The sequence below is a fragment of the Bombyx mandarina genome, chromosome 05, assembly GCF_030267445.1.
Source record: "Bombyx mandarina strain Sakado chromosome 05, ASM3026744v2".
Taxonomy (NCBI): Eukaryota; Metazoa; Arthropoda; class Insecta; order Lepidoptera; family Bombycidae; genus Bombyx; species Bombyx mandarina.
In genome coordinates this window covers 2366363-2393617 of record NC_143212.1, presented here as the reverse complement: position 1 = coordinate 2393617, position 27255 = coordinate 2366363, and the positions used below count along the sequence as shown (strand labels likewise).

The window sequence follows — 27255 nt, the reverse complement described above, 5'->3', positions numbered from 1 at the left end:
AGATACTAAACGGCCAATAAACCACCCTTATTACACAAAAATAGAATTTCGCAGCACGCGTTCCCGCCAAAAAGTCAAATGTCAGTGTTGTTCGGGTGAGGCTGTCGGCGGTGTAATCTGTACTACAGACACCATAGATTATACACTTACAGACACTAACCTAGGTATCAGAAGAGAGCAAAGGCGCTACAATTCCAATCGAGTTTCAGTGAAGTTGTTGTAATTATACAGTTGTTTCATTAAATAAAAAAAAACACAATAGGTGTGTTTATTATTCTGTTTTAAATCTAAATATATTATTATTGTGTCGGGTAGCCATCATACAACGCAAGATAATTGACGGATGCCTGGGTCTCGCTTACGACATTTTCAAGATAAAGCGCATATATACAAGTTCCGAACAACAACATTCGGACCGTCGGTCTACCGAGCAATATCACCCGCTCGGTGGATCTTCCCTTTGTCGTAAGCCCCAAATTATAATAAACTATGTTAATTGTAAAATCGTGTCGTCTCAATGCGTAATTCCAATGGCGGGCTCGCATGATCCCGGAATAGTGTGTGTGAAGGCAATGTAAATTAATTTTATATTCATTTGTTAGGGTAGTAATTTATTGGTAATAATTTTGTACTAGCTATGTTTATAACGACAATGTTCTGAGAGCGTTTATTTGATTTAGTCTTTTGAGTATCACAGTGTAGTAAAGATTGGCTTATTAAAGTTTCCCCTGCATGAGAGGTTTGAGGTACTGGTGGAAGGATCTGTTGACGGGCTCCGCGTTGAGAGGACTCTTCAGCGCCTCCTCCATCAGGCGCTCGTACACGCGTCCATCGTACGCGCCTAATGCTGAATGCAAAATCTGCAGGGTAAAGAATTAATCACTTTTTAATGAGTACACGATTCTGACATTACTGTAGAAATAAATAGTGAAACCGTGGAAGACGGTAAAATGTTTCTCGACACATTGATCTTCAGAATATTTTTGTCAGTATTGCAGGGGCTTATCGCGGGCTTTGAGTGCGACGACCGAATCAAGAAATTCCGTAACGAAAATAAAACACCTCCCACTCCGTCTACCAAGAAGCTCGCGTTCAACACATTCACATGTTGCGCTTGTGTAGTGTTTGTGAATAAGCGCGTGGCGTGACGTCGCACTGCATACCCATCATGAAAAATCTGCCCATCTCTCTCTTGCGCGGTCTAGCTTATGAGTGTCAAGGGGACAGTTCATGTTTTGCTTTTGTTAATGTTTATAAATATAGCGTGGTCTTATTTTATTATTGTTTTAATATTAAATTATTATTGTCTAATTTTAATTGCATGAGTTGTTAAAAAATGCTATGCAATAGCTTTACCGCGGCAGGCCTCGAGTGCCACACGTGTTTTTTATTTATTTTGTGACGTGTAATTACCTCGTCGCGTATGTCGAAAGCGTCTACAAGTCCAACAGCGTTCGGCCTCAGTTTCGACAGTAAATCTTCGTACCAGCGCTGCAATCGTTCAATATCACGTTCCGATATCGATGTGAACTGAAATTAAATACATTACTATTAACTAACAACTGATATACATTTACTAGTGGTAGGACCTCTTGTGAGTCCGCGTGGGTAGGTACCACCGCCCTGCCTATTTCTGCCGTGGAGCAGTAATGCATTTCGGTTTGAAGGGTGGAGCAGCCGTTGTAACTATACTGAGAACTTAGAACTTATATCACAAGGTGGGTAGCTCATTTACGTTATAGATGTCTATTGGCTCCAGTAACCACTTAACACCAGGTGGGCTGTGAGCTCTAAGCTGTGAGCACATAAGCAATAAAAAAAAAAAAAAATCGTATCGTCGTTCAATCAATATGAAATAATTTTGATTTGCGTTACACTCTATATGGTATGCAAAATACTCATTCCTTGGATGGGTCGGCTACTTCGAACAACATCAGAAGTTTTCATTGAAAATTTTACTTAAATAAAGTCTTCAGAGTAGTACGTTTTTATTGTGAGCAGTATGTAGAAGTGATTCAAAAGTTTTTCTTTCTACAGTTATAGGACCAAAATGACATCTGCTGTATGAAGAAAAAGCAAAACTTTTTTCGACAGATTCAGGTTAAATGTGATTTATTTCAATAAGTTTGTTTAAATCACTTAATTAATTGGTTTTGGTAATATCAATGCACGATACATGATGAACAATCAAATATTTTATTCCCATATAAATAATAAAGTTGAACAAAAGGAACGGGTCTGATTATATTGGTCGGGCTGTCACTGAGCGCCCACTCCCGGCCGCTATCCCACTACTGCCCGATGCGGGGACTTTTGGCTGCTGGGTTTCCCCCCTGGCCCGGTTCGCCCCTCCTTAGTTAACCTGCACTCCCCAGACTCCTCCGGGGAGTCCATATTAACACCAGGCTTAGTGCGGACGTCCAGTCAACATGGGCCACTCAGCGCCAGTGAGTCCCGACCTCAAACCATCCTCCGTACCCAACCTCCGGGTAGCCGGATTACAGGAGGTGCCAAACTCCCAGTTAAGAAACTCAATGAAACTGTTCTATACTTAAAACGTAAAGTACTGGTTTCAAATCAACACTGACTTACAATGATATCTTTTTGGATGTTTTTTATAAACCGAAATATTACTTTGGTTGTTTTAAAATTAAATGTTACTTAAATAAAAGTTAAAATCATATAAAAATACATATTTTTTTTACAATTTGAATTTAAACCACAACGCCATCTCTTAAGAATACAAATACATTAGAGTACATTCACAGGGCGACAAATTTAGAACAGACCAAGTTCATTTAAACCACAGCGCCATCTCTTGAGGATACAAATACATTAGTTCACATCCACAATGCGAAAAAAACGTGGGACATACCAAGTTCATAACCAACAGGAATGAAATATAATATTATAACTTGATTTTACTTTTATGAACTAGAAAAGGTTAGTCCATTTTTAACACGACGAATGAATGACAGACATAGTGTAATAAACTCTATATAATTATGTAATTACTCTTTGATATAGAGTACTCAGGAGTCCGCACTGTCATGTTCCACCACCTCACCTATGTCTGCCGTGAAGCAGTCACGTGTTCCAGTTTAGAAACTGGACCGGTCTTTATACAGCTTTATAAGTCGTCGTGGCCTAAAGGATGAGACGTCCGGTGCATTCGTGTTGAAGCGATGCGCCGGTGTTCGAATCCCGCGGGCGGGTACCAATTTTTCTAATGAAATACGTACTCAGCAAATGTTCACGATTGACTTCCACGGTGAAGGAATAACATCGTGTGGTAAGGACCAAACCCGCAAAATTATAATTTGCGTAATCACTGGTGGTAGGACCTCTTGTGAGTCCGCACGGGTAGGTACCACCACCCTGCCTATTTCCGCCGTGAAGCAGTAATGCGTTTCGGTTCGAAGGGTGGGGCAGCCGTTGTAACTACCTATACTGAGACCTTAGACCTTATATCTCGAGGTGGGTGGCGCATTTACGTTGTAGATGTCTATGGGCTCCAGTAACCACTTAACACCAGGTGGGCTGTGAGCTCGTCCATCCATCTAAGCTATAAAAAAAAAAAAAAAAAAGCACGATTGAGTTCGACATCACGTCTCAAGGATAGTAGCGGTTTTCATGTAGTGATATCTATGGGCTCCAGTTGTACTAAATAATCTAAATATCAATACTAAATATCAGGTGGGTCGTGATCTCTTTTAGTCACCTTCTTCAATAAGACTTTAGAGACTCAAAACGTTAAACTTACCAAATTAAGGAAGAGTGTGTTTAGTGAGAGTTTTTAACGTTCTCGATAGCGTAAAAGTTAACTGAAATTCGTAGAGTTCGTCGTAATGCCTACGTTTGCCGCTAGGGGCGCTGTTCCAACTGCATACAAATTCTAATTAACTTTTACGCTATCGAGAACGTTAAAAACTCGCACTAAGCACTGATATGTATTAAACCTCGTTAAATTGTACATACCCTCAAGAGATCCCCGACGCATTGTAAGGTCCAGTACACAACGTACAGGTCGACCAGTTGCGAGAGCACCTCGCGTAGTTCCGGCGAAGCGTTCTTACATTGCATCTCGGTTTGTTCGTGGTAAGTCAACAGTAATATGGCGCGACAATGAGCCTGTAAACATAACAACATTACCCTTAACGTGTCATTTTAATGATTACTTTAGAACTTAAATTAACGCTTGCGGTAAAGCATGTATACATAATATCTTTAACACAACTATAAATGTATGATATTTTATACGAGAATAGTGTCGAAAATCAGTGAATATTTTCTTAATCGGTCACTTAACTGGTGGTAGGACGTCTTGAGTCCGCGTGACGGGTAGGTCCCACCACTCCGCCTATTTCCGTCCCTATATTATACCCCTTTCAAATGTTAAAGTGTACATTACTGGTATTACAAACGGTGGTATAGTAACCGGCAAACATCGTGAGCAAATGACCTTGGCTGCGCAGAACCGAATTTTAGATCACTTTGGTGGTGAGGGTGAGGCGCGACGGCAGGGGAAATCGTATCGAGCGCGTTATTGGTAGATCAGTCGAACCTTGCGTAAAGTACGCTTGCGTACAGTGAAAAATCTATCGTTATTAATCGTTAAGTTATATTTTATTATAATTGCTTGTTGACTTTGTTGCCATTGCTATTTGTTGAGTGTTTGTTGATTTTTTATAAAAAATACACTATGCCGCGACAAACTGGTGGAGTATTCAAAAGAAAGGGTAGAAAAATTGTGTACGACGTATATTGCTTCATTATAAAACAGGGGAAGAATGATATTATGGAAAAAGTAAAACAGACTTCGGAAGCAACAAAAACATCAGTGAGTACTGTTAGGTGCATTATTAACGAAGCTAAAGGCTCTGGCTTGCTCATCGTGCTTGGGACTCCGGGTAAGAAAAGATCAGGGAAGAAGAAAGTTACCGGAATGGATAGTTTCGTTCAATCTGTAATAAAAAGGCTTCGAAAATTTTAAAGAAGATATACATTTTAATGGCTCGGAATGAAGTTTACGACGAATTATGAAAGAGCTAGGCTTCAGATGGAAAAAAAAAACAGAAAATAATCGGAAGCTGGTAATTGAAAAAAGTAACATTCGATTACTACGAATCGAATATCTTCAAAAAATAATTAATTATAGACAAAAAAGAAGATCGAACCGACCGAGTCGTAAACTACACCGATGACCCTATGTCGACTTAACACGATGATGGCGACTCGGGTGATGAAAACAGTGATGATGATAATGGTCAACATTATGATAACGAAAAAAAAATTACAAATACCAGCTTCGCTTCAACTGAACGAAGACCTGGCAACAGCTCTAGTTTTGACTTAATAGAAGGAATATCTATTTTACCCCAAGATTAAATTATTACAATTATTAACCTATATTTTTTGTTGATGTTCTAATAAATATAAATAAATACATATGTTGATTTTAATAATTTAATTGCATTATGACGCAGAGTAAATAATATTTTTGCACGTGAGTGTACCATGCGCAAACTTACCCCCACTACGTCAACAAATGCTCAAGAAGTTTGCCGGCTATTATACCGCGGTTTCAATATTTAGTGGGTTCCACCACCACCTACGCTCTACTAATTATCTCTCCCACCCATCTGGCGGTGGAGAGATGCTTTCTCAATACATTACCCAGTTTAAACAAAAATTAAATGTTAATAATTTCACACACCTCAGAAGCCTGGGTGAGTTGAACCGACGTCATGTTCCAAGCGTCCTCGTACGACAAGCCTTCCTTTTGACGTTTTTCGATGTTCGCCACGCACAGGCCTATTTTACTGAAAACACAATGTTATTATGTTATTTGTTCTGAAGTCGTCGTGTCCTAACGGATAAGACGTCCGGTGCATTCGTGTTGAACGACGGTGTTCGAATCCCAGGACGGGTACCATTTTCTCTAATGAAATACGTACTCAACAAATGTTCACGACTAACTTCCACGGTGAAGGAGTAACATCGTGTAATAAAAATGAAACCCGCAAAGTTATAATTTGCGTAATTACTGGCGGTAGGACCTCTTGTGAGTCCGCGCGGGTGGGTACCACCACCCTGCCGATTTTTGCCGTGAAGCAGTAATGCGTTTCGGTTTGAAGGGTGGGGCAGCCGTCGTAACTATACTTGAGACCTTAGAACTTATATCTCAAGGTGGGTGGCGCATTTACGTTCTGGATATCTATGGGCTCCAGTAACCACTTAACACCAGGTGAGCTGTGAGCTCGTCCACCCATTTAAGCAATAAAAATAAAAGATTAATTAATTTACGGATTTAAAGTTTGGGAACCTGTGGGATTTACGTAGGTATAAGCATAGCATAAGGTGGGTAGAGGGCGCTAGTTACCCCGCGGCGACCGTGTGGAAGGCGTCGATGAGTCCGGCGAGCGACGAGTCGAAGGGCGGCGCGCGGCGGCCTGACGTCACGCGGCGGATGTACGCCACGGTCGGCGTGAGCTGCGACGCGCCCGCCGCCTGCTGCCACGCCTTCACCAGGTACCTGAGCGGGAAACACGTTTTGAACTGATCACGTATTTACCGTGGGCACGAGACGAAGGGCTCGTCGAGTAAATTAACCCACAGACACGGCCCACTGAGTTTCTCGCCGGATCGCGGGTCTCGGTGGGTCGCGTTTTCGACCCGGTGGTAGATTCTGCGAAGCACGGCTCTTGCTATGGTTAGTTTTAGTAACGTCGTCAGGTTTGAGCTCCGTGAGCTCACCTACAAGTTAAGGGTACGCTGAAATAGCTCAAGGCTATCAGCTTAGGTAGGAAAAAAAAAAGGTAGGCAGCGACTTAAGACGTCGTGGCCTAAAGGCTATGACGTCCGGTGCATTCGGTGCGGTGTTAAGCGATGCATGGTGTTCGAATCCCAGGCGGGTACCAATTTTTCTAATCAAATACGTACTTGACAAATGTTCACGATTGATTTCCACGGTGAAGGAATAATATGCGTAATTGCTAGTGGTATGACCTCTTGTGAGTTCTCCACCACCACCCTGCTTATTTCTGCCGTGAAGCAGTAATGCGTTTCGATTTGAAGAGTGGGGCAGCCGTTGCAACTATACTTGAGACCTTAGAACTTATATCTCGAGGTGGCTGGCGCATTTACGTTGTAGATGTTTATGGGCTCCGGAAACCACTTAACACCAGGTGGACTGTAAGCTCGTCCACCCATCTAAGATATAAAAAATAAAAAAGGCAGCGACTTGGCCCCTGGTATTGCTGACGTCATGATTGCAATAAAAAAAAACTTTCTAAGTGAGCGTAAGACGCTTCGTTACGTAACGCGTTACGGCGCCACTCTGTCTAGTGTCTCTTTCTTTCACGCATACGGCGGCGGTACTGAAAACGTATGTAGCTCCTAGCTATTTATATATATATAAAAACCTTTTTCCATTTATGTTACAATTTTCCTTACATTTATTATATTAATGTACATAAATTTTAAATAATAACTTAAGCTTTTTTTAAGTTAAACAATTTCAATATTAAATAGTTCAAACTTAGCTTAATTTCTGTCGGGCGTCCCGAGACGCACTTTTTTTTATCCCTTAGACGGTTTAATGAGATTAAAGCCGAATTGGTGCTAAATGGTTACGAAAATGTTGGAACGCAACTTGAGACATGAGCTCTGAGTATCAGTAGAAGTCAATTGTTAATATGTTATATACAAAATGTGTTATGTTCGTATTTCACTTGAGAACTTGATTAGCTACCTGAGAGTTTCGAACATCGGCACGGTCGCATCGGTCGATACGAGCACACAGAGCGTCGTAACATTAGACCGTGAGGGCATTTGCTATGATTAAGTATTATTTATGTAGAATAGGGCCGTTCGGATTGTCGATAATCCCATTCTCACGGATAGTTTGGAGCTTCTGGGTCTACGGAGGGACTTCGGTTTCTTCTGTATTTTGTACCGTATTTTCCATGGGGAGTGCTCTGAAGAATTGTTTGAGATGATACTATCATCTCGTTTTTACCATCGCATCGCCCACCACCGGAGTAGAGTTCATCCATACTACCTGGAGCCACTGCGGTCATCCACAGTGCGTTTCCAGAGATCTTTTTTGCCACGTACCATCCGGCTTTGGAATGAGCTCCCCTCCACGGTGTTTCCCGAGCGCTATGATATATCTTTCTTCAAACGAGGCTTGTGGAGAGTACTTAGCGGTTGGCAGCGGCTTGGCTATGCCCCTGACATTGCTGAAGTCCATGGGCGACGATAACCACTCAGATCTGGCTACAAAGACAATAAAAACAACGTTTATGTATTTTGGTCACCTTGCGGTCTGCAGCAGCAGCACGGTGTTCTCGCCCTCGTACGTGCAGGCGGCGGTGACCAGCCCGTAGCTGGTGGGCAGGTTGGAGGACAGCATGTAGCCGTGGCCGCCGCACGCCAGCCGGCACCGCTCCACGCACTGCGCCGCGTCCGCCGTGCTCACCGCCTTCAGGCAGCACGACAGCGCGTGCAGCTGGAACGTTCACAAGAGACGCTTTAGTATAACGCCGCTGGACTCCGAAAGGTACCCAGCGAAACTTTTTTTTTATTGCTCAGACGGGTGGACGAGCTCACACACAACGTAAATGCGCCAACCACCTTGACATAATATAAGTTCTAAGGTCTCAAGTATAGTTACAACGGCTGCCCCACCCTACAAACCGAAACGCATTACTGCTTCACGGCAGAAATAAGCAGGGCGGTGGTACCTAGCCCCGCGGACTCATAAGAGGTCCTACCACCAGTAAAACTTCAACTTGTGTGATTGTTCATTCCATTATCACGTGACTTTCATAAATATTCACACACCGTTGTGCTTAACGCGAGTTTTCTAACGTTCTCGATAGTGTAAAATTTAACTCAAAGGACACGGAGCACTTTCGGCCCAGCTACTTGTGCTCTCAAGGACATTAATGAAATACCTATAGAAAAAAAAAAACGTTTCATTTTTACATACTTATCATAAAATTTAAGGGTATTTTAATGGTGGGATATTTAAAATCATTAATAAAAAGAAATTAGCATGACGTAAGCTACATTGATAATATTGAAGGAGTTGCCACGGGTAAAATATTTTTATATTTTAAACAATTCACATTGAATCTTCTTAAGAAAAACATTATATTGCAAAAAACTAGGAAAATATAATAACATATTTAATTAATGGTTTAACCGGTTTAACCGAAAGAACCACAAGAATTGTTTGTATAGTTTAAAAAATCATGTTACACGTATGTAGGTAGTATTATAATTCTCGTCTTCTGCATTTGCTCTAAGTCTGTGATAATTTTGACAGCAATTTGAACTTCTATATATTAATACGCCAAGCCAAAACTTTGTACCCCTTTTTACGAAATTTGCGCGAACGGAGGATTATGAAATGTCCCACACATAGAGAATATAGAGAAGGAGTAAGATGTATTCGACGCACACACATACATATATATATATATATATATACTCTTTTATTATTGTCAAAATTTTGTTATTGCTTATAGTTTGTGGTCAAATTGAGTATAGATTAAAAATTACATATTTGTCTTTTTTAATATTTGTTTAAAATGTAGTCTTGGCGAAATCTGTGATTATAGAAGTAGAATAGTGTACAAACTTATAATTTAAATTAATAGTCAATTAACTATAATTATAGTCGAATTTCGACTACCGGGGCACCATTCCATTAACGGTGCTTTTAGGCACCACAAGCACCGGTCACCGTTCACGTCGAACCCTACGCTTGCGACGAAGGGCTCAACGAGTGAATTAACCCACAGACACAGCCCACTGAGTTTCTCGCCGGATCTTCACAGTGGGTCGCGTTTCCGATCCAGTGGCAGATTCTGCGAAGCACTGCTCTTGCTAGGGTCAGTGTTAGCAACACTGCGGTTTGAGTCACCTACACATGTTAGGGTGAAGCTGAAATAGCCTCTCAAGGCTTAAGTAGGAAGAAAAAAAAGGGGCGCCACTAGTTTATTTAACATTTTGCCAGAGTGGTTACCTCTGGTAGCCTCTCCATGTCCCCCGACTCGAGTTCAGCGGTGACGTTGTTGTACATGTTCCACAGCCAGTTGGCGCTGAGCTTGAAGGCGTGCACCGAAGCTATACCGACGAATAATTTGTGTTGTTGCGTTACGTAATCCAATATTTGAGGTTCAGGTTCGCTGTAATAACATTCATAATTGAAGAAATGAGTGGATGAAGGGGATATGATAAAATTGGTTAATTTTGAGAAAACAACGGGCAACGAACTCCTTAATTATCATTTTTTTGCTTTGTTGTGTGGACTATCTCACAATCCACCTGGTGTTAAGTGGTTACTGGAGCTCATAGACATCTACAACGTAAATGCGCCACCCACCTTGAGATATCAGTTCTAAGATGTTAGTATAGTTACAACGGCTGCCCTATCCTTAAAACCGAAACGCGTTACTGCTTCACGGCGGAAATAGGCAGGGCGGTGGTACCTACTCGCGCGGACTCACAAGAGGTCCAACCACAAGTAATTACGCAAATTAGAATTTTGCGGTTTTGATTTTTATCACACGATTTTATTCCTTCACCGGGGAAGTGAATCGTGAACATTTCTTAAGTACGTATTTCATTAGAAAAATTGGTACCCGCCTGCGGGATTCGAACACCGTTGCATCACTACATATGAATGCACCGGACGTCTTATCCTTTAGGCCACGACGACTTGACTGACGACGTTTACCCCCAGACATAGAGGCGAAGTGCCAAGCTTCGCGGCAGCCGCAATGTAGTAAGAGAGTTAGTGAAAACTTCTGAGATTGGTCAATTTTTGCACAATACAAAACACTCACTCGGGTTTTGGTTGCGACTGATGTCTGACCGCCGAATACCTGGTCGCGGTCGTGACAGCTTTAGCCATATAATTGCACATGTCGTTCACGAGAACAACGCGCACGAACATCATCGTTCCGTACGTCAGCTTCGAGCTAGGCGAATTAACGTACGTACCGTCCTGAAAATAAGTTTCAAATTATATTAAACCGAACACAGATCACTTACTACCTTCTTTCAATCGAGACGTCCAATCGTGTTTTGTTCTCGATTTCCTGATTTCGATATAAACATAAGTTATAATGACAGTGTTTACCCAAATGTTTTTAAGGCTGCTAACATTTCAAATTAATTCTTTACGTCTGGAATCTATGCTTAATATATTTACAGTTAGGTAGTTAATATTAAAATTGCGGTATTGAAATGGAATATATAAGTCTTTTCGGCAGCATACCGGTATTTGTGTAGGTGAGGAATATTGAGAGCCTGCCTGGAATCTCTATCACGCCAATATCTGCCGCGAATAAAAATGATCTACCCACACTGATAGGCTATTTCAGCTTCTCCTTGACGTGTAGGTGAGCTCACGGGGCTCAAACCGGGAGTGTTGCTAACACTGGCCCTAGCAAGAACAGTGCTTCGCAGAATCTACCACCGGATCGGAAACGCGACCCACTGAGAAGATCCGGCGACAAACTCAGTGGGCTATACAAATGAGACTTCATCTCATGTTTAAAAGTCTATGGGCTGCCGCAATCGCCAACTCGTTCGCCAATGTGTGTATTAAAAAAAATAAAAGCATACCTCCAATACTTTAGCGTTCTTCATCAGCATATGCTCTCTAGGGATCCTCACGTGTTCTAAGCCCAAGAATCCATTATTCGTTCCGTTCATACCAAGTTTCGCACCGATTTCGCCGACTTTTATACCTGTTTTGATTTAATTTCGATTTTAAATGGGCAGACCGTTACGGCCTTCCTGGTTTTTGAGATCGAAGGCGCCACAACTTGCCTACAGTTTGAAGTAGTATCGGCAGCTCGAAGACCGACTCACAAAGTTGTATCTTCCGAATAATGGCCGAATAAACAATTAACAGCGCACGTCTTAGAATATGTCTCTTGCCTTATGGATATGTGGCATAATTATGCCTTTATATAATTTTATTGCCTTTGTATGCATGCGGTCAGTCTTGTATGCATACGGTGAGTGGTTATCATCGCTCATGCACATCAGCAATGCCAAGGGCACAGCCAAGTAGCTGCCTACCGCTATTTAAGCAAACGCGTGGATTCGTCCTAAGCTTTATCAATGTATACTGTGATTTAAGTTTTGAGGCAGGCAAAGGCGTTCACGTACTGGTCTCTACGAGATCCAGTAATCGATTGAAACCAACCGAAAACCTCTCTACCTCATCTCTTAACCGATCATAAAAACCCTCGCCTCTAAATTCCCTTTAACACAACAATAGTCCATTGCGTCCCTGTATGATTCTATGAGCTCTAACTTAATGGCCTTCTGAGTTAAATTGGTCTATTTATCGGGACTTGTCGGCATAATACCTAACGAATAGAGAAAGCCTGGGACATGAAATTTTTTATCGAATTTTGGTATTTTTGTTTCTACTTGGAATAACAAAAACATATTTGGGGACATATGGGCGTAGCAAACATTTTCTTTGGTGACAGGTAATGGTTTGACATGTGGTATGGGATCGTCGCGTTCACTGCCGGCGTGTGAGTTTGCTCCTGTCCTCCAGCGGGCTACCTCGTCCCGCGGTCGCGTAGTGATGGGCGCACGCATTGAATAGTGGTGCACCACAGTGGTATATCCAAGCTTAGTTGAGTCACTTTTTGGTGATGATTAAATCTACTATCAAGATTGGGTAGATACTCAAAGTTTTCATGTTTTTTTTTCTTCGACGATACGTTTTTTTTTTATTGCTTAGATGGGTGTACGAGCTCATAGTCCACCTGGTGTTAAGTGGTTACTGGAGCCCCATAGATATCTACGACGTAGATGCGCCACCCACCTTGAGATATAAGTTCCAAGGTCTCAAGTATCTCAGCGGCTGCCCCACCCTTCAAACCGAATCGCATTAGTGCTTCACGGCAGAAATAGGTAGCGCGGACTCACAAGAGGTCCTACCACCAGTAAAAAAAAATTCGCTAATACTTTTCGACTTCAGACAAAACTTAGATTAGACAATCAATTACTAGAAAGACGTAAAGTGGTAAAGTTGGCTTCGTACCTGGCAAAGGCATATGAGTCTCTTCGTCGCGTAACTGAACGATGAAGGCGTGGATGCCGTGGCATTTCCCGGCGGTGTACAGCTGAGCCATCACGATACAATAGTTGGCCGTGTGAGCCACTAGAACAATTTTTATTTATTGCTTAGATGGGTGGACGAGCTCACAGCCCACCTGGTGTTAAGTGGTTACTGGAGCCCATAGATATCTACAACGTAAATGCGCCACCCACCTTGAGATATACGTTCTAAGATCTCAGTATAGTTACAACGGCTGCCCTACCCTTCAAACCGAAACGCATTACTGCTTCACGGCAGAAATAGGCAGGGCGGTGGTACCCACCAGCGCGGACTCACAAGAGGTCCTACCACAAGTAAAATTTATTACAAGCCCACCATTTATTACAAACGGATATTAAATAAGGTTACGATTATTGTCTATGCTTAAATTTTTGGTGTTTTTTTTTACTAAAATAAAAGAATGACCCGTTATCCAACAACTAACGAGTTTAATTAAAATTTTACTAGTGGAGCCGGACACACTCCGTTTTTTGTAGTTAATTGTACAAAAACACAAGTGTAAAAATTACTCGTACGTCACCTCTTGTATATTGATGATACTATATCATAAAACTCTGAAGTAATGACAACTGCTTAAGGTTCAAACTCGAACAAACACATGAAGATTCTATGACATTTGGAGCTGTAGATGTTCAGAAGTCGCAAGATGTTGGTATTAAACGGTCCTATGATAAAAAACCACTTGCCCATCTTTACCATTACGAAAGGTGCTTAATATTTCGAAGGTGCTAATATTTCGAAGAAATAGTAAATACTCTGTTATGAAATTTGTTTTATCATCGGTATGAAGTAGAAAAGCGAAGAAATTTGAGTTAACTTTTACGCTATCGAGAACGTTAAAAAACTCGCACTAAGCTCACTGGTTCATTTTCTACACAATAGAACGTTTTAAGTGAGCTATGAATCTGCTCACTACTAACTAATTAACACATTTTAACCGCAATTTCAGTTTCCGGAATATGCGACAAGTCAACATTTATTTTACTTCGTATAAATGACTTTACAAATAAGTAAACAATAAAACCTGTTGTTTGACTATGTAAATGTATAAAAATCCATTAAAAAATAATTAATACAACATAAAGTGATTAGAAACGAACTCCATCGAATAATCTCGAAGGAATATTCTCAGTGGCCAAATAACTCTAAACCTTATTTAATGTTGTTTGTAAGTTTTTTTTAATGCGTGACTAGACGATTTCGTCTTGGCTGAGAAACAATTGTACTTAACTCAACAACATCAGGTGATGTGAAAAAACTAAACATAGTAACAAAAAAAACATGAACGCGAGATTTTTTTTTTCAATTAAAAACATAAATCATTTACATTTATACTTGAACAAATGAGGAAAATACAAATAAGATATATACTTACATCCTCCTGGCCACCATTTATATGCAGTTAAAGATGGACTGTGTAGTACAAACTCTTTAGTCTTGGGGTCGTATGTTGCTGTTGTCTCAAGACCACGGACGAAAGTACCGTGACCCAGCTCAGTCTAAATAAATAAAACCTAAGTCGTTTTAATCGTGTCGCAAATTGGAACTTAATCGTATATGAACCATTGATAGGTATTTGCCTAGACTTTGTTAATGACGTCAGAGTCGTCCCTAATTCTAATTACAATATTTAGTTTATCAATTAAGAAACAAACAACTATAATTTATTTATTATATATATTTTGCATACTGTAAGCATTAGATATAATAATACACACACAAACACACATGCGCAAGCACGCGCGCACGCACGCACGCACGCACCCTAATTATCTATAGTCTATTATCTAATTTTAATATCGCAATTTACTAACCTGTGCATAAGTTCCAATGATGTCTACATTGAATGCTCTTCCAATCCAATATGCTTGTTGTTCTACTGTTCCTTGCCCCATCAATGTTGGTATAAACATCACATAGTGCAGGGTCAGAGGAGACCCATCTTCTAGGATTGCTGATCCAAGAGCACCACCGAGCACAGCCCTGTTAAAAATTATATATTACGAAACTTTCTGTACAATACTTGGGAAGGGCACGGATTCCCTTTATAAGAGTTCCTTGATCACATAATTAAGATGTGTTAAATGGTAATATTTACCACTTATAATACAGTCAATGCCATTGGTGATGTTAATAGCTTAAAATGCCTAAAAACACTAACTAGTGTTTTGAGACAGCATCTTAGAGTTATACTATTAGAATTTAACAAAAAATGTTCCATTTTTATAAATACATTTAACATTCTACTTGATAGTTCAATTTGAGATAAATAAATTTTTGCTAATATTGAATGTAAGGCAAATGCTAAATTTTTATAAATACATTTAACATTCTACTTGATAGTTCAATTTGAGATAAATCAATTTTTGCTAATATTGAATGTAAGGCAAATGCTAATTATGTGTTTAAATTAACAAAAACCTGTAATTTTCCATTCCTGTGTTCTCCTCCTCTTGCCATTTTCTGAGTAATTTAAACATTAATGATGCCTTTTTGATAGCCAGTTCATATTTCTCTTTGTGGCTTAAGTATTCTGATGGAACTTGATCGATATGGATTCCTTCTTTGAGTACTTTCTCTTCTATTAAATAGAAAATATATTGAGAGTTGTAACTAAGCTTAAACATTAAAGTTATGATTTTCTATACTGGTGTAATGCAAATACAACAGCTGATTTTTATTGTCAATGAAAAGTTAATAAACTACACAACATATACTTCTTTTATTTCATAGCAGTTAAATACTAGTTTCCTATGAAATGGGAATGGGATGGGCCATCCCATAGACAACACAATGAATTCTGCTTGCCCTCTATGAGGCATGAAGTTAGTCTCAATTTCATAGTATAATGTTTTTCTATTCTTCAAACCAAAACCATAATTAAGGTTTTTCTCAAATACCTATATCATTAGTTCCATCAACTTACTGATAAAGAATTAGTTACATAGCATAATATACTAATTGCCTTATGTTGCAGTTATTATAATAACTAAAAAAAGGAAAAATCACACACAATCATTTGGCCCTAAGCTATGATTCTCAATTCAATGGGAACTAGATACAGATATCTATACTTATGTATGTTGAAATAAACACTTAAATAGGTATTAAGAATTTAAACAAACAACATCGAGTATCAACACAAGAATTTGAGCAAACAACATCGAATATCTAATTGAACCCATGACCATCAGAACTGCCATTGTAACTGCTGTCAGGGGCACTAGATACTGTGCGCCACAGAGTAAACTATTTTAGTTCTTTTAAACACATAATAATAACTTCAATAAACATTTAAAATTAGGTTAAAGCCATAAAGAAATCATCACATACATAATTATTATTTGTTTCATATTTCTTGTTATGACAAAACAAGATAATGAGTTGTGACCTTTGATCCTTTGTCTGTTTTTGTGTTGAGATTCCCATTTCACAGTAAAAAAATGTGTTTATATTATACTATTTTCTAAATAATGTATGAATTATGTTGTGATTTAAGTAATCAATTTTGAAGTAATTAAAGGATGGGACAATCTGGGTCATTCAATGTTACATGTTCATATTTTATTAATCACTTTTAAAAAAGTTCTGAAGCTTATTCTCTTTAGTACTTTTGACAACGGCACATAATATTAAAAAACTTGAAAAGAATGTGCCTACACTACATACCTCTTTTTTTTCTTTCCTCAGTCAAATGAGCTCCGCCGTCTATTAAATTCGTTAATTCCGTGATATTGAACGTGCATTTACTCCTCTCCTTTATTAAGTCAGCATTTATTTTCGTTTTAGTCATGATTATCACAAATTATTCTCCCGACACGTATTAAGAGTTACAGTTACTTTCTCAATTGTGACCGCGAACTCTGCGGTGAATGGAGCGGAGCGTCGACCTACTAACTTAATGTTATGATAAGGTAGTGCTGTTGGTTGCGAAATGTCAGCCGTATACTGCTGTAACCTGTTGGTAATGGTAGCTGCTAAGTGATTTTTAATTACATTAACAAGTCTTTAAGTTTATCACGGCCTTCTACGACAATCAACTACTGTTTATTTTAAAGGGTAGATAATTATAGAGAAAAATACGTAGGTTCATTGATTTTTTTATGTTTCATTCAGTGATTTTATATAAAAACTGAAAGCGCACAGTTGTTAAAAAACAATAACAAAGTTCTGTTTTCTTCTTATCCTCTGTTTATTTTGTCTGAAACTTCAACGCAATGTCAACTGTCAAGTTGGTACGCCAGAGTTTTTCTTAAGTTTTCTCCAATCTTCTTTCTTTTCTTTTTTATTTTTTCTTTTTTTTCTCCAATCAAGCAATTAATAAAATGTATATATAAACAAAATCTTTTGTTTATATTTAAGACTGGAGTCATGTCCATTGTCCGCTCCGGTCATGACTTATGTAAGAGTAGTATTCGCTCACGCGGCCCGTAGGTATAGTAACCGGGAAACTTCTTGAGCAAATGACTTTGACTGCGCAGAACCGAATTTTAGATCACTTTGGTGGTGAGGGTGAGGCGCGACGGCAGGGGAAATCGTATCGAGCGCGTTATTGGTAGATCAGTCGAACCTTGCGTCCCGCACCGCGCCCTCGTACCGCTTGCTCCCAAAAGTACGCTTGCGTACAGTAAAAAGTCTATCGTTATTAATCGTTAAGTTATTTGTTATAATTGCTTGTTGACTTTGTTGCCATTGCTATATGTTAAGTGTTTGTTGATTTTTTATAAAAAATACACTATGCCGCGACAAACTGGTGTAGTATTCAAAAGAAAGGGTAGAAAAATTGTGTACGACGTATATTGCTTCATTATAAAACAGGGGAAGAATGATATGGAAAAAGTAAAACAGACTTCGGAAGCAAGAAAAATATCAGTGAGTACTGTTAGGTGCATTATTAACGAAGCTCAAGGCTCTAGCTTGCTCGCCGTGTTTCGGCCTCCGGGTAAGAAAAGATCAGGGAAGAAGAAAGTTACTGGGATGGATAGTTTCGTTCAATCTGTAATAAAAAGATGTAATCTACTATGTAAACTACTATATATCTATGTAAACTACTTATCAAGCAGCGAAACTCCGTATCGTAGAAAGGCTTCGAAAAATCTAAAGAAGATATAAATTTTAATGGCTCGGAATGAAGCTTACGACGAATTATGAAAGAGCTAGGCTAAAAAAACAGAAAGTAATCGGAAGCTGGTAATTGAAAAAAGTAACATTCGATTACTACGAATCGAATATCCCCAAAACATAATTAATTATAGACAAAAAAGAAGACCGAACCGACCGAGTTGTAAACTACACCAATGAGCCCTATGTCGACTCATCATGATGATAGCGACTCGGGTGATGAAAACAGTGATGATGATGATGGTCAAGATTAGGATAACGAAAAAAAAATTACAAATACCAGCTTCGCTTCAACTGAACCAAGACCTGGCAACAGCTCTAGTTTTGACTTAATAGAAGGAATATCTATTTTACCCTAAGATTAAATTATTACAATTATTAACCTATATTTTTTGTTGATGTTCTAATAAATATATAAATAAATACATAATATGTTGATTTTCATAATTTAATGGCATTATGACGCAGAGTAAATAATGTTTTTGCACGTGAGTGTACCATGCGCGAACTTACCCCCACTACGTCGACAAATGCTCAAGAAGTTTGCCGGCTACTATACTTATTTTTTTTTTTATTGCTTACTGGGTGGACGAGCTCACAGCCCATCTGACGTTAAGTGGTTGAGGTTGAGGTGAGTGGGTGAGCCCGGTAAGCTCGCCTACATGTTCGACGAAGTTAGTAAGCCCCTCGAGGCTACTAGCTGTAGGTAGACAAAAAGATTTGCAGCTGCTGACATTTACATGCTTATGTCAGTATAAGCAACATGTCTTTCTATTTGTGACATACTGGTAATTACTGGTGGTAGGACCTCTTGTGAGTCCGCACGGGTAGGTACCACCATCTTGCCTATTTCTGCCGTGAAGCAGTAATGCGTTTCGGTTTGAAGAGTGGGGCAGCAGTTTTAACTATATTTGAGACCTAAGAACTTATATCTCAAGGTGGGTAGATCTTCCTCCGCTTAATTCTATGGGGTTTAATGTACAATGATATGGTGGGAGCCTCAAGACTTTGTGGCCGTGTGATTTTAAAATCTCATCTATCTGATATTTAGGTTCAGACTTATGATTTTTCACTGCTACTAGTAATGGGGTTGGCAACTGTCAAAGTGGCGCTGGTGTGCATTGTTCCCATAACATTCAATATTTGTATTGGAATTTTTGATTAAAAATTATTTTAAGCACAATGACGCGTTGTTTTGTACCAATATGCTCAGAAATTGGATTACATCAATTCTCGAAGGACAAGAAAATTGGAAGACTGTGGTTAAAGGCCATTTGACGCGAAAAAAGTGCTCACACAAAAAGTTCGAGGTTATGTCGTAAACACTTTGTGGAATCTGACTATGAAAACATTAGTAAATACACAGGTATGCTTCTTTCTGTCAAATATATATAATGCATGACTAGGTGTAGCACACATCTTTGTTCTCTTATTAAAAAAATCCAATAATAATTAGTTAGGCACACTATTAGTTGCTAACATATTTTGCAAGTAGATTTATGCTGTAAGGAACCTTTTAACAAACACAAAATCAGACTGGAGGAAACACATTCCTCATGAGCTGTTGTTCATTATCAGCTGTTACTATTGAAAGTTCTGTCTAAATCGCTGCATCCATTGCAATAACAAATATTTTGAAACTATGGTCAGGTTTCCTTGTGATAGTATATTTAAATGTTATTCTTTGTGTTGCAGGTGTCAAATATTAACATAAATATCTGAAGGAAGGTGCTGTACCATCTATATTTTCATGGAATATGAAACCAGTTTCTGAAGAAACAAAAAGTAGAGAAGTTACTTATGTAATTTTAGAGAAGGAATTGTCAATAAAAATAATTAAAAATATTCCTGATTTTTATTTCGACAAGTGTATAGTTATAATACAGATATTTTTCATACAATGCTTCTTTGAAAATATTTTCATAAAAGATATCTAATTTATTTAACATATTATTTATAAAATTATTGTCTTTTTCAACATAAATCACTTTGATGTCCTTGTAGGTGTAAATGACCAAGTTGCAGTATGTTTTGCCTGAGCAGTATAACTGTCCTTGGATTTGATAATAATATGGGCAGGTTTTTTTAGAGACAATATCCCGTTACATTGTTCTAAGTAAGGCACCGTTGATATATTTATTTCATGTTTTCTGCTAGCGTATGGACATTTCACTTCAATTATAGCTTCTTCGCCCAACACACCATCAGGAGATGCAGCAAGATATGGGCGCTCTTGGCTATTGAAAATGCCACATGGCTCCACTAGCAAATCATATATATTAGCATATTTTGCTAGAGCATTTTTTTCATTTTGTTTCAAAATTAAAATTTTGGTCATGTAGCTCTAATCTGAAAAAAGTAAAATAATACATTAGTTGGTAGGTAATGTGTGTAATATGAGCAATTATTTTTGCACATGCTACAAGGAATAAAGTTCCTAAGGTACACAATTTAATATTATTATTATAATAGCTACCGGAAACAGTTTGAGAGAAGTTTTCTAAGTTAAAATAAAACATCAACATTGTACCTTTCGACAAAATCCACTTTTTTTCTTCGTAAAGATGCAACACGTTTTCTCAACTCCTCCTTTAATTCTTTAACTATCCAGTTGGAATACATGTTGTAAAACTGTTTAGCACTACTTAGAAAGTAATAAGAACCATATCAAAGTCACAAAATGCCGAAATATCACGAACGCAAAACACACAAAATGGCGGCTCTCTGTGACAAGGGAACAAGCTACGCTGGCGACATCTGAGAAAAGCTTTAACCGGCCAACCCCATTGACATTTGCGCCAACTATCGTCGTAAGGGACATTGTTTGATTGAAGCCATTCTTTTATTTAAATTAAAGCAATACGGTCGGCTTGTGTAGGCGGTTTGTTTAATTGTACAGAATGGTACTTGGCGTTGTCCATGACAATCAGAGAAAGTTTTGTAAGGTTGGGAATCAACTTCTCCGTAACCTATTTTGTAAAGTTATCTTTATTCATATCATTATCATGGTGGTAGTCAGCAGATGTACTCTGCGACCTATACACCAAACAACAGTTTGACACAAAACCATTTTCTCCACCAGCATGTACAATGATCCATCTAGGCCCTACCGAAATACTTTTTATGGGCCTGCAATATTTTTATTTTGCCTGCATTTGTTCACTGAACATGAACCGTGTATGTAGGTTTCAACTAATTATGGTATGAAAATTGCTTGATTATTATATGGTATTTATAAATTGTATCTTTTGTTAAGCTTTACCGACTTTCATCATCATTCTCCTGCTCTTCTCCCAGTCACCTGGGGTCGGCGCAACATGTTTTCTCCTTCCATACTCCTCTATCATATACCATTTCTTCGCTTACTCCCCTCTTACATAATATATCGTCTTTCACGCAATCCATCCATTTCTTCTTAGGTCTACCTCTTCCTATATATCCTTCCACATTCATAGTTAACACTCTCTTACTAACCTCATTTTAATTTCGTCTCATTACATGTCCATACCATCTCAAACGCGCACTTTTCAGCTGCTTTGTCACAGGTGCCATTTTCAGACTTCCTCTAACATTTTCATTCCGTATTCTATCCATTCTCGTTACTCCACACATTCAAGCTACATCTAGCTTATCATCGGCTTTTGGATTATTTTGCATAAGCTCCAAATACTTGAATCTGTGTATCTTTATGTCATGTCGCTCCATTAAAATAGTCCTTTTCAATTGGCACTTCACGAATTAGAATCCAATGTCTTTCAAAATAAGTCTGAAGATAAAATAAGATTGTTATTTTTAGATTACTATCTTTTTAGATTATATTCAAACTGAAATAAATGAAATTAATTTTTGTTACCTTAATGATTCTCTTCCTCCATTGAAATTGATTTCCTCCCGAAGAATTTATGGCAATTTCATGACAGTGGGTATTTCTTTTCGTACGGTGTAAAACTCATTGGACTTCTTTAAATTTTTTTTATTGCTTAGTTGGGTGGACGAGCTCACAGCCCATCTGGTGTTAAGTGGTTACTGGAGCCCATAGACATCCACAACGTAAAATGCGCCACCCACCTTGAGATATAAGTTCTAAGGTCTCACTCATAGTTACAACGGCTGCCCCACCCTTCAAACCGAAACGCATTACTGCTTCACGGCAGAAATAGGCAGGGTGGTGGTACCCACCCGCGCGGACTCACAAGAGGTCCTACCACCAGTAATTACGCAAATTATAATTTTGTGGGTTTCATTTTTATTACACGATGTTATTCCTTCACCGTGGAAATCAATCGTGAACATTTGTTGAGTTCGTATTTCATTAGAAAAATTGGTACCCGCCTGAGATTAGAACACCGGTGCATCGCTCAACACGAATGCACCGAATGCCTTAACCGTTAGGCCACGACGACTTCTAAAATTTTCTTTCCTGATCAATTCTAAATCAACACTATCCAAGTTTTTTTTTTGCCACCTTTCCTCTTTTTACCGGGTGGACTAAATACGCCTCTGTTAGATCTGCCTTCAGCAACAATTCGTCTTATGATACTATTAGAAACCCCTGAAATAAACCAAAGTTTAGTATACATAATATAATACACACGAAAAATGCAATAAACCAAAGTATCAAGACGTGTCATTCCTACTAACCAGTCAACGCTTGCACATGGCTCGATATCGATGATTGTGTTTGTTCTGCACCTTGTTCATCAAGTATTCTTTGATAAACATTGAAAACAATATTTCTTGCTTGCGATCGAAGAGGTTTCTTCGACATTTTCACGACTTTATAAAGGAAATTTGAAGCCAAACCAAAAACAATTCCTAAAAATTCCAGTTTTGACAGATGACATTTTTTTTGTTGCCATACGAAAATCGCTATTTTTTAAACTTTTTTTTGCCATCAGATTCTGGTAGACCTATAGCTTAGACAATGAAATTGTCGTTTGGACCTCTACAAATTCGTACTTTAAACAAAATAGCATTTAAAAGTTAAAAGTTAATCATTTGTTCTTTGGAACCACGTACACGTCTAAATATTATCTTAAGGCAGTTAAAGTACGACACAGAATAATAATTATGATAAAATTGTAAATTATAATTAAAGTTATTTAGATATTTCTTTCTGAAGTCAAAAGTAATCCACTAAAAAAAATTTAGTCGATGTCGGCTATTGCGTAAAGAGTCGAACATAGACACGGTACATGCAAATTGACGTCTCTTAGTTTGGCGGCCATATTATTTCTTTCTTGTGTGCGTTGGATCTCACCGTGTCAGGATGAGGTTAGTTTCTGAAAAAAAAATGCGTTTTCGGGGAGATTTTAATACTGGAAACTTGTATAATTAGTGGTTTTACGAAAGATGTGATAAAATATATTGTAAAACTGTAGTTATAGTAGGAACTTGGCGCTTTCGTGACCATCAATCGCGTGTTACACCATGTGGTCAACCGGGATGCTTCTGTCTTTTCAGTTCCCTCAAGCTGCAGAAGAGGCTTGCAGCCTCTGTTATGCGATGTGGTAAAAAGAAGGTGTGGTTGGATCCAAATGAAATCAATGAGATCGCAAACACCAACTCCAGTAAGTACAATGGTTATCAATATGAGAATGACACGCCAGGGCGATGCCTGACAGAAGTATTGAAATCTACTTATATTTTAAGTGTGTAAATAAACAAAGTGCAAATTAAGTATTTTTTTGTCAAGTTATATCCTGATAGAAATTTTGGCAAATTACTGATTACTCGTATTTTCTTTACATTGCCTCTGGTCATAAGTGTTTTGTCTTCTAAAAATTCCATTACCAGGCCCTTAAAACTCCTGCCGAACTATTTTTTTGTAATACCTACACTAAAAGTAGAATTTCCCACCAAATTTACACCAATGTAACTTAGTATGTTAAGATGTTAGTGCCAAATTTTAAAGCCTCCTAATACATAATACTTGTTCTAAAATTTGTCAAGTTGTGACCCAAAGAATAAGTCGCCCGGTATAATACTCATACTACAAGTGATTTGACTGTGCTGGTTTTCAAATTCTCAGACAAGTAATATTTATCTCATTAAATACGTACTCGATTTCATGATGAAGGAATTCTGTCTTGTAATACAAATCCAACCAGCAACCATTTTAATTTTAGTAATTACAGGTTTTAAGGTTTTTTCTTGGCCTGCACTGGTAGCAACAGTCATCATGGTATTTTGTTACCACTTAACACCAGACAAGCTTGATCATTATTTTACCCAATGGAAAATATAAATTATGATTTTTGAACATCTTTAGGCCTGAAACACCTCATTTTAGTGAAACAATGAAGTTTCAAACCTACAATAATTAGATTAAACAGATATGTTGTATATATTATAGGACAGAACATCCGTAAGATGATCAAGGATGGTCTCGTCATCAAGAAACCTGTAGCAGTCCACTCCCGCGCTCGTGTCCGCAAAAACACAGAGGCACGTAGAAAGGGTCGTCACTGTGGCTTTGGTAAGAGAAGAGGTACTGCCAATGCGCGTATGCCACAGAAGGTATGCTATATCAAATTTTATTTTAAAATAAGAAGTAAAATTTTAGGACCCCCCCCACCCTGAATTTTCTATTTGTAATAAAAAAAAATTTTTAATTACATATATAGGTAAACGAGCCTAACGATTTTAATAGTATGTAAGCACAATTACTACTTTTAAATATCGGTAGGATGTATTTTGATTAAAAAAAAAAATTTTAAAGATACTTCTTTAGATTTAAGATTCTCTTAATCTGAAATGTATTACATTTACTGTAATGTTATGTTGTTACTAAAGCATATAATATTTGTAACAGATATTACAAATATTACAAATATTAAATATTTCTGTATAAAAAATATACAAAAAGAAAATTTTATTTTATAATGAAGTAAGAAAGCCAATTGTAATTAATTTTATTTGAGGTGTAGCAAATCTAATATGCTTCTTCAACCGCAAACAAATTAGAAATATAGTTATAAAATAAGCCTAGTAGATAATTTGATTTTTTAGTATTTTATTTGAACAGGAACTATGGGTACAAAGACAAAGGGTTCTAAGAAAATTGCTCCTGAAGTACAGAACTGCCAAGAAGATTGACAGGCATCTATACCATTCACTCTACATGAAGGCGAAGGGTAATGTGTTCAAGAACAAGCGTGTGCTCATGGAGTACATTCACAGGAAGAAGGCTGAGAAGGCCAGGACGAAGATGCTTAGGTAATTAATGATGGTTTCAATATTAGCCTATGCTGTCAGATTTCCTATTTGCAGCACCATAATTGCCATAAACAAAATAGGCAACTGGCCACCAAAAAAGTATTTAAATCTGAACAATGGTATTTGTGATTTCAATAAGTCAAAGAACCATTTCATAATAAGTTGTTTGAAAAATTTATTAGTACATTTTTAATAATGTAAATAATTTACATAATGACTAGTGGTTAAGGACTATTGTACGTCTTCACTGCATTGTTCTGTCATTTTCTTTGCTGCATACATGTTTTTGTAATGCTGTGGTTACAGCAAGAAAATAATCTACCATAAACATATTCTACATATTAGAAGATTTTAAATGCGAATTTGTTTATATCAATTCAGATGTAATTGAAAATGCTTATTAAAAGTAAAAATAATTTAAAAAACTGCTTCAGTGAATAGCCCCAATACTAAAAAAAGCCCTTCATATATAGTGACTTCAAAGGTAATGAATGAAGTTGAATTTAGTGGTTTTGTAAATTTTAAAGGTATAACATGTGATATTTTTAATATTAATCATCTTTGCAACATTTATTTTTTATTTTTTACCAGTTACATTATCAGTCTTTTAAAGTAAGATAGAATTATGTATTAATTTTGTTAATACGGTTAATAACACTCATAACATAGGAAAAAAAAAAAAAAACGAAACTACGCTCTTTTGACAGTATTTATGAGAAAAATACTGGTGATACCAAATGATTCCTCATATTTTTTCAATTTCGAATATTTTTGGAAATTGTACACTTTTAATGTGCGAAAAGACGACATGCCATTGTATATTCTGAGTCACTATACTAATGTCGGTTAATATCTTAGCATAATTGCATAATTAAATTGAGAATTTTAAATTTCTTCTTTGAATAGCGACCAGGCTGAGGCCCGCCGCAATAAAGTGAAGGAGGCACGCAAGCGCCGCGAGGAACGTATTGCCGCCAAGAAGGAGGAACTGCTGCAGACCTTCGCTAGAGAAGACGAAGCCGCGCTTACCGCTAAGAAGTAAACACTACGTTGTAAACAATAAATAAAAAAAAACACAATTTTGTTTTATTTATTAAATTATTTAAAAAAGTACTGCCACATCACAAACATTTAACATTGAAAATGAACTATTTAATTTATGACCTGGATGCACGTGACAATAATTGCGTACACAACATTGGCAATTCATCGGCTCGAAGATGAATACAATTATAATAAAAAAAGAATACCTAATGAAAACATACTTTGAAATTCAAATTTAACAAGTAAAACAATAATAATTGTTGAAATATTAATGTATAACAAATGTCATGTCATCAAAAAGAAAATAAGAAATTCAATACAATATCAAGCACCAACAAGTCTGATAAAGAATAACAAATGATTATCGACTAAAGTTAAGGTGCGTTTTTTCTTTCTTTTCTTATGTTGCTCTTGAATACATGCAACTATTTGTTTTATTCATAAACTTCTCCAAAAAAAAATCCTATCACAGTTACCTGCGCGTATTCCAAAATCTAAAAGGTGTCTATGAATTTATTCCGTGTACTACTTTCGCAACCCACGGTAGCGCTCTGAGGAATTGTGTGAGATAATTTGATGTTTTTGCTTTCGCAATACCATCACAGCTTAACTAGACATCTTGGTACCACTGCGTTTGTGTTCTGTCAAGGCTAGATATTTTTTATAGATTCCATATACATGAAATGTCGGTCTTCAAGCAAGCTAAA

The 27255-nt window shown here is 37.8% G+C and overlaps 2 protein-coding genes, 1 non-coding gene and 1 pseudogene across 4 annotated transcripts; 1 reads left to right on the top strand and 3 right to left on the bottom strand.

Moving 5' to 3' along the window:
* Positions 1–594: 594 nt before the first annotated feature.
* LOC114244030 (acyl-CoA oxidase 1) lies at positions 595–17368 on the bottom strand. Its single transcript, XM_028175720.2, has 14 exons — positions 16835–17368; positions 15587–15746; positions 14980–15148; positions 14541–14664; positions 13088–13207; positions 11644–11768; positions 10860–11020; positions 10037–10199; positions 8322–8512; positions 6383–6535; positions 5717–5822; positions 3979–4131; positions 1414–1530; positions 595–860 (listed from the first exon to the last, which is right to left on the bottom strand). Exons 1-14 carry the CDS (start codon positions 16956–16958, stop codon positions 717–719), a joined length of 2010 nt encoding a protein of 669 aa, XP_028031521.2. The 5' UTR covers positions 16959–17368; the 3' UTR covers positions 595–716.
* LOC149502892 (signal recognition particle RNA) lies at positions 2227–2523 on the bottom strand. Its single transcript, XR_016323193.1, has one exon.
* Positions 17369–19212: 1844 nt separating the features above from the next.
* Positions 19213–23129, bottom strand: LOC149502891 (uncharacterized; annotated as a pseudogene). Its single transcript, XR_016323094.1, has 4 exons — positions 22140–23129; positions 21895–22052; positions 21061–21478; positions 19213–19383 (listed from the first exon to the last, which is right to left on the bottom strand). The product of XR_016323094.1 is annotated as an uncharacterized LOC149502891 (transcript).
* A 315-nt stretch (positions 23130–23444) lies between these two features.
* Positions 23445–26609, top strand: RpL19 (ribosomal protein L19). Its single transcript, XM_028175788.2, has 5 exons — positions 23445–23560; positions 23750–23856; positions 24642–24805; positions 25314–25504; positions 26411–26609. Exons 1-5 carry the CDS (start codon positions 23556–23558, stop codon positions 26544–26546), a joined length of 603 nt encoding a protein of 200 aa, XP_028031589.1. The 5' UTR covers positions 23445–23555; the 3' UTR covers positions 26547–26609.
* The last annotated feature ends 646 nt before the right edge of the window (positions 26610–27255 follow it).

Bases quoted from the DNA above. Each gene is read 5' to 3' on its own strand.
- LOC114244030 (XM_028175720.2), bottom strand. From the start codon at position 16,958: ATGACTAAAACGAAAATAAATGCTGACTTAATAAAGGAGAGGAGTAAA. The intron at 14,665-14,979 runs GTTAGTAAATTG...TTATTTATTTAG, and splicing joins TCATTGGAACTTATGCACAG to ACTGAGCTGGGTCACGGTAC. The intron at 1,531-3,978 runs GTATGTACAATT...ATTTAATTTCAG, and splicing joins GCGTCGGGGATCTCTTGAGG to TTCACATCGATATCGGAACG.
- RpL19 (XM_028175788.2), top strand. The intron at 23,857-24,641 runs GTAAGTACAATG...TATATATTATAG, and splicing joins GATCGCAAACACCAACTCCA to GACAGAACATCCGTAAGATG. The intron at 24,806-25,313 runs GTATGCTATATC...TTATTTGAACAG, and splicing joins ATGCGCGTATGCCACAGAAG to GAACTATGGGTACAAAGACA.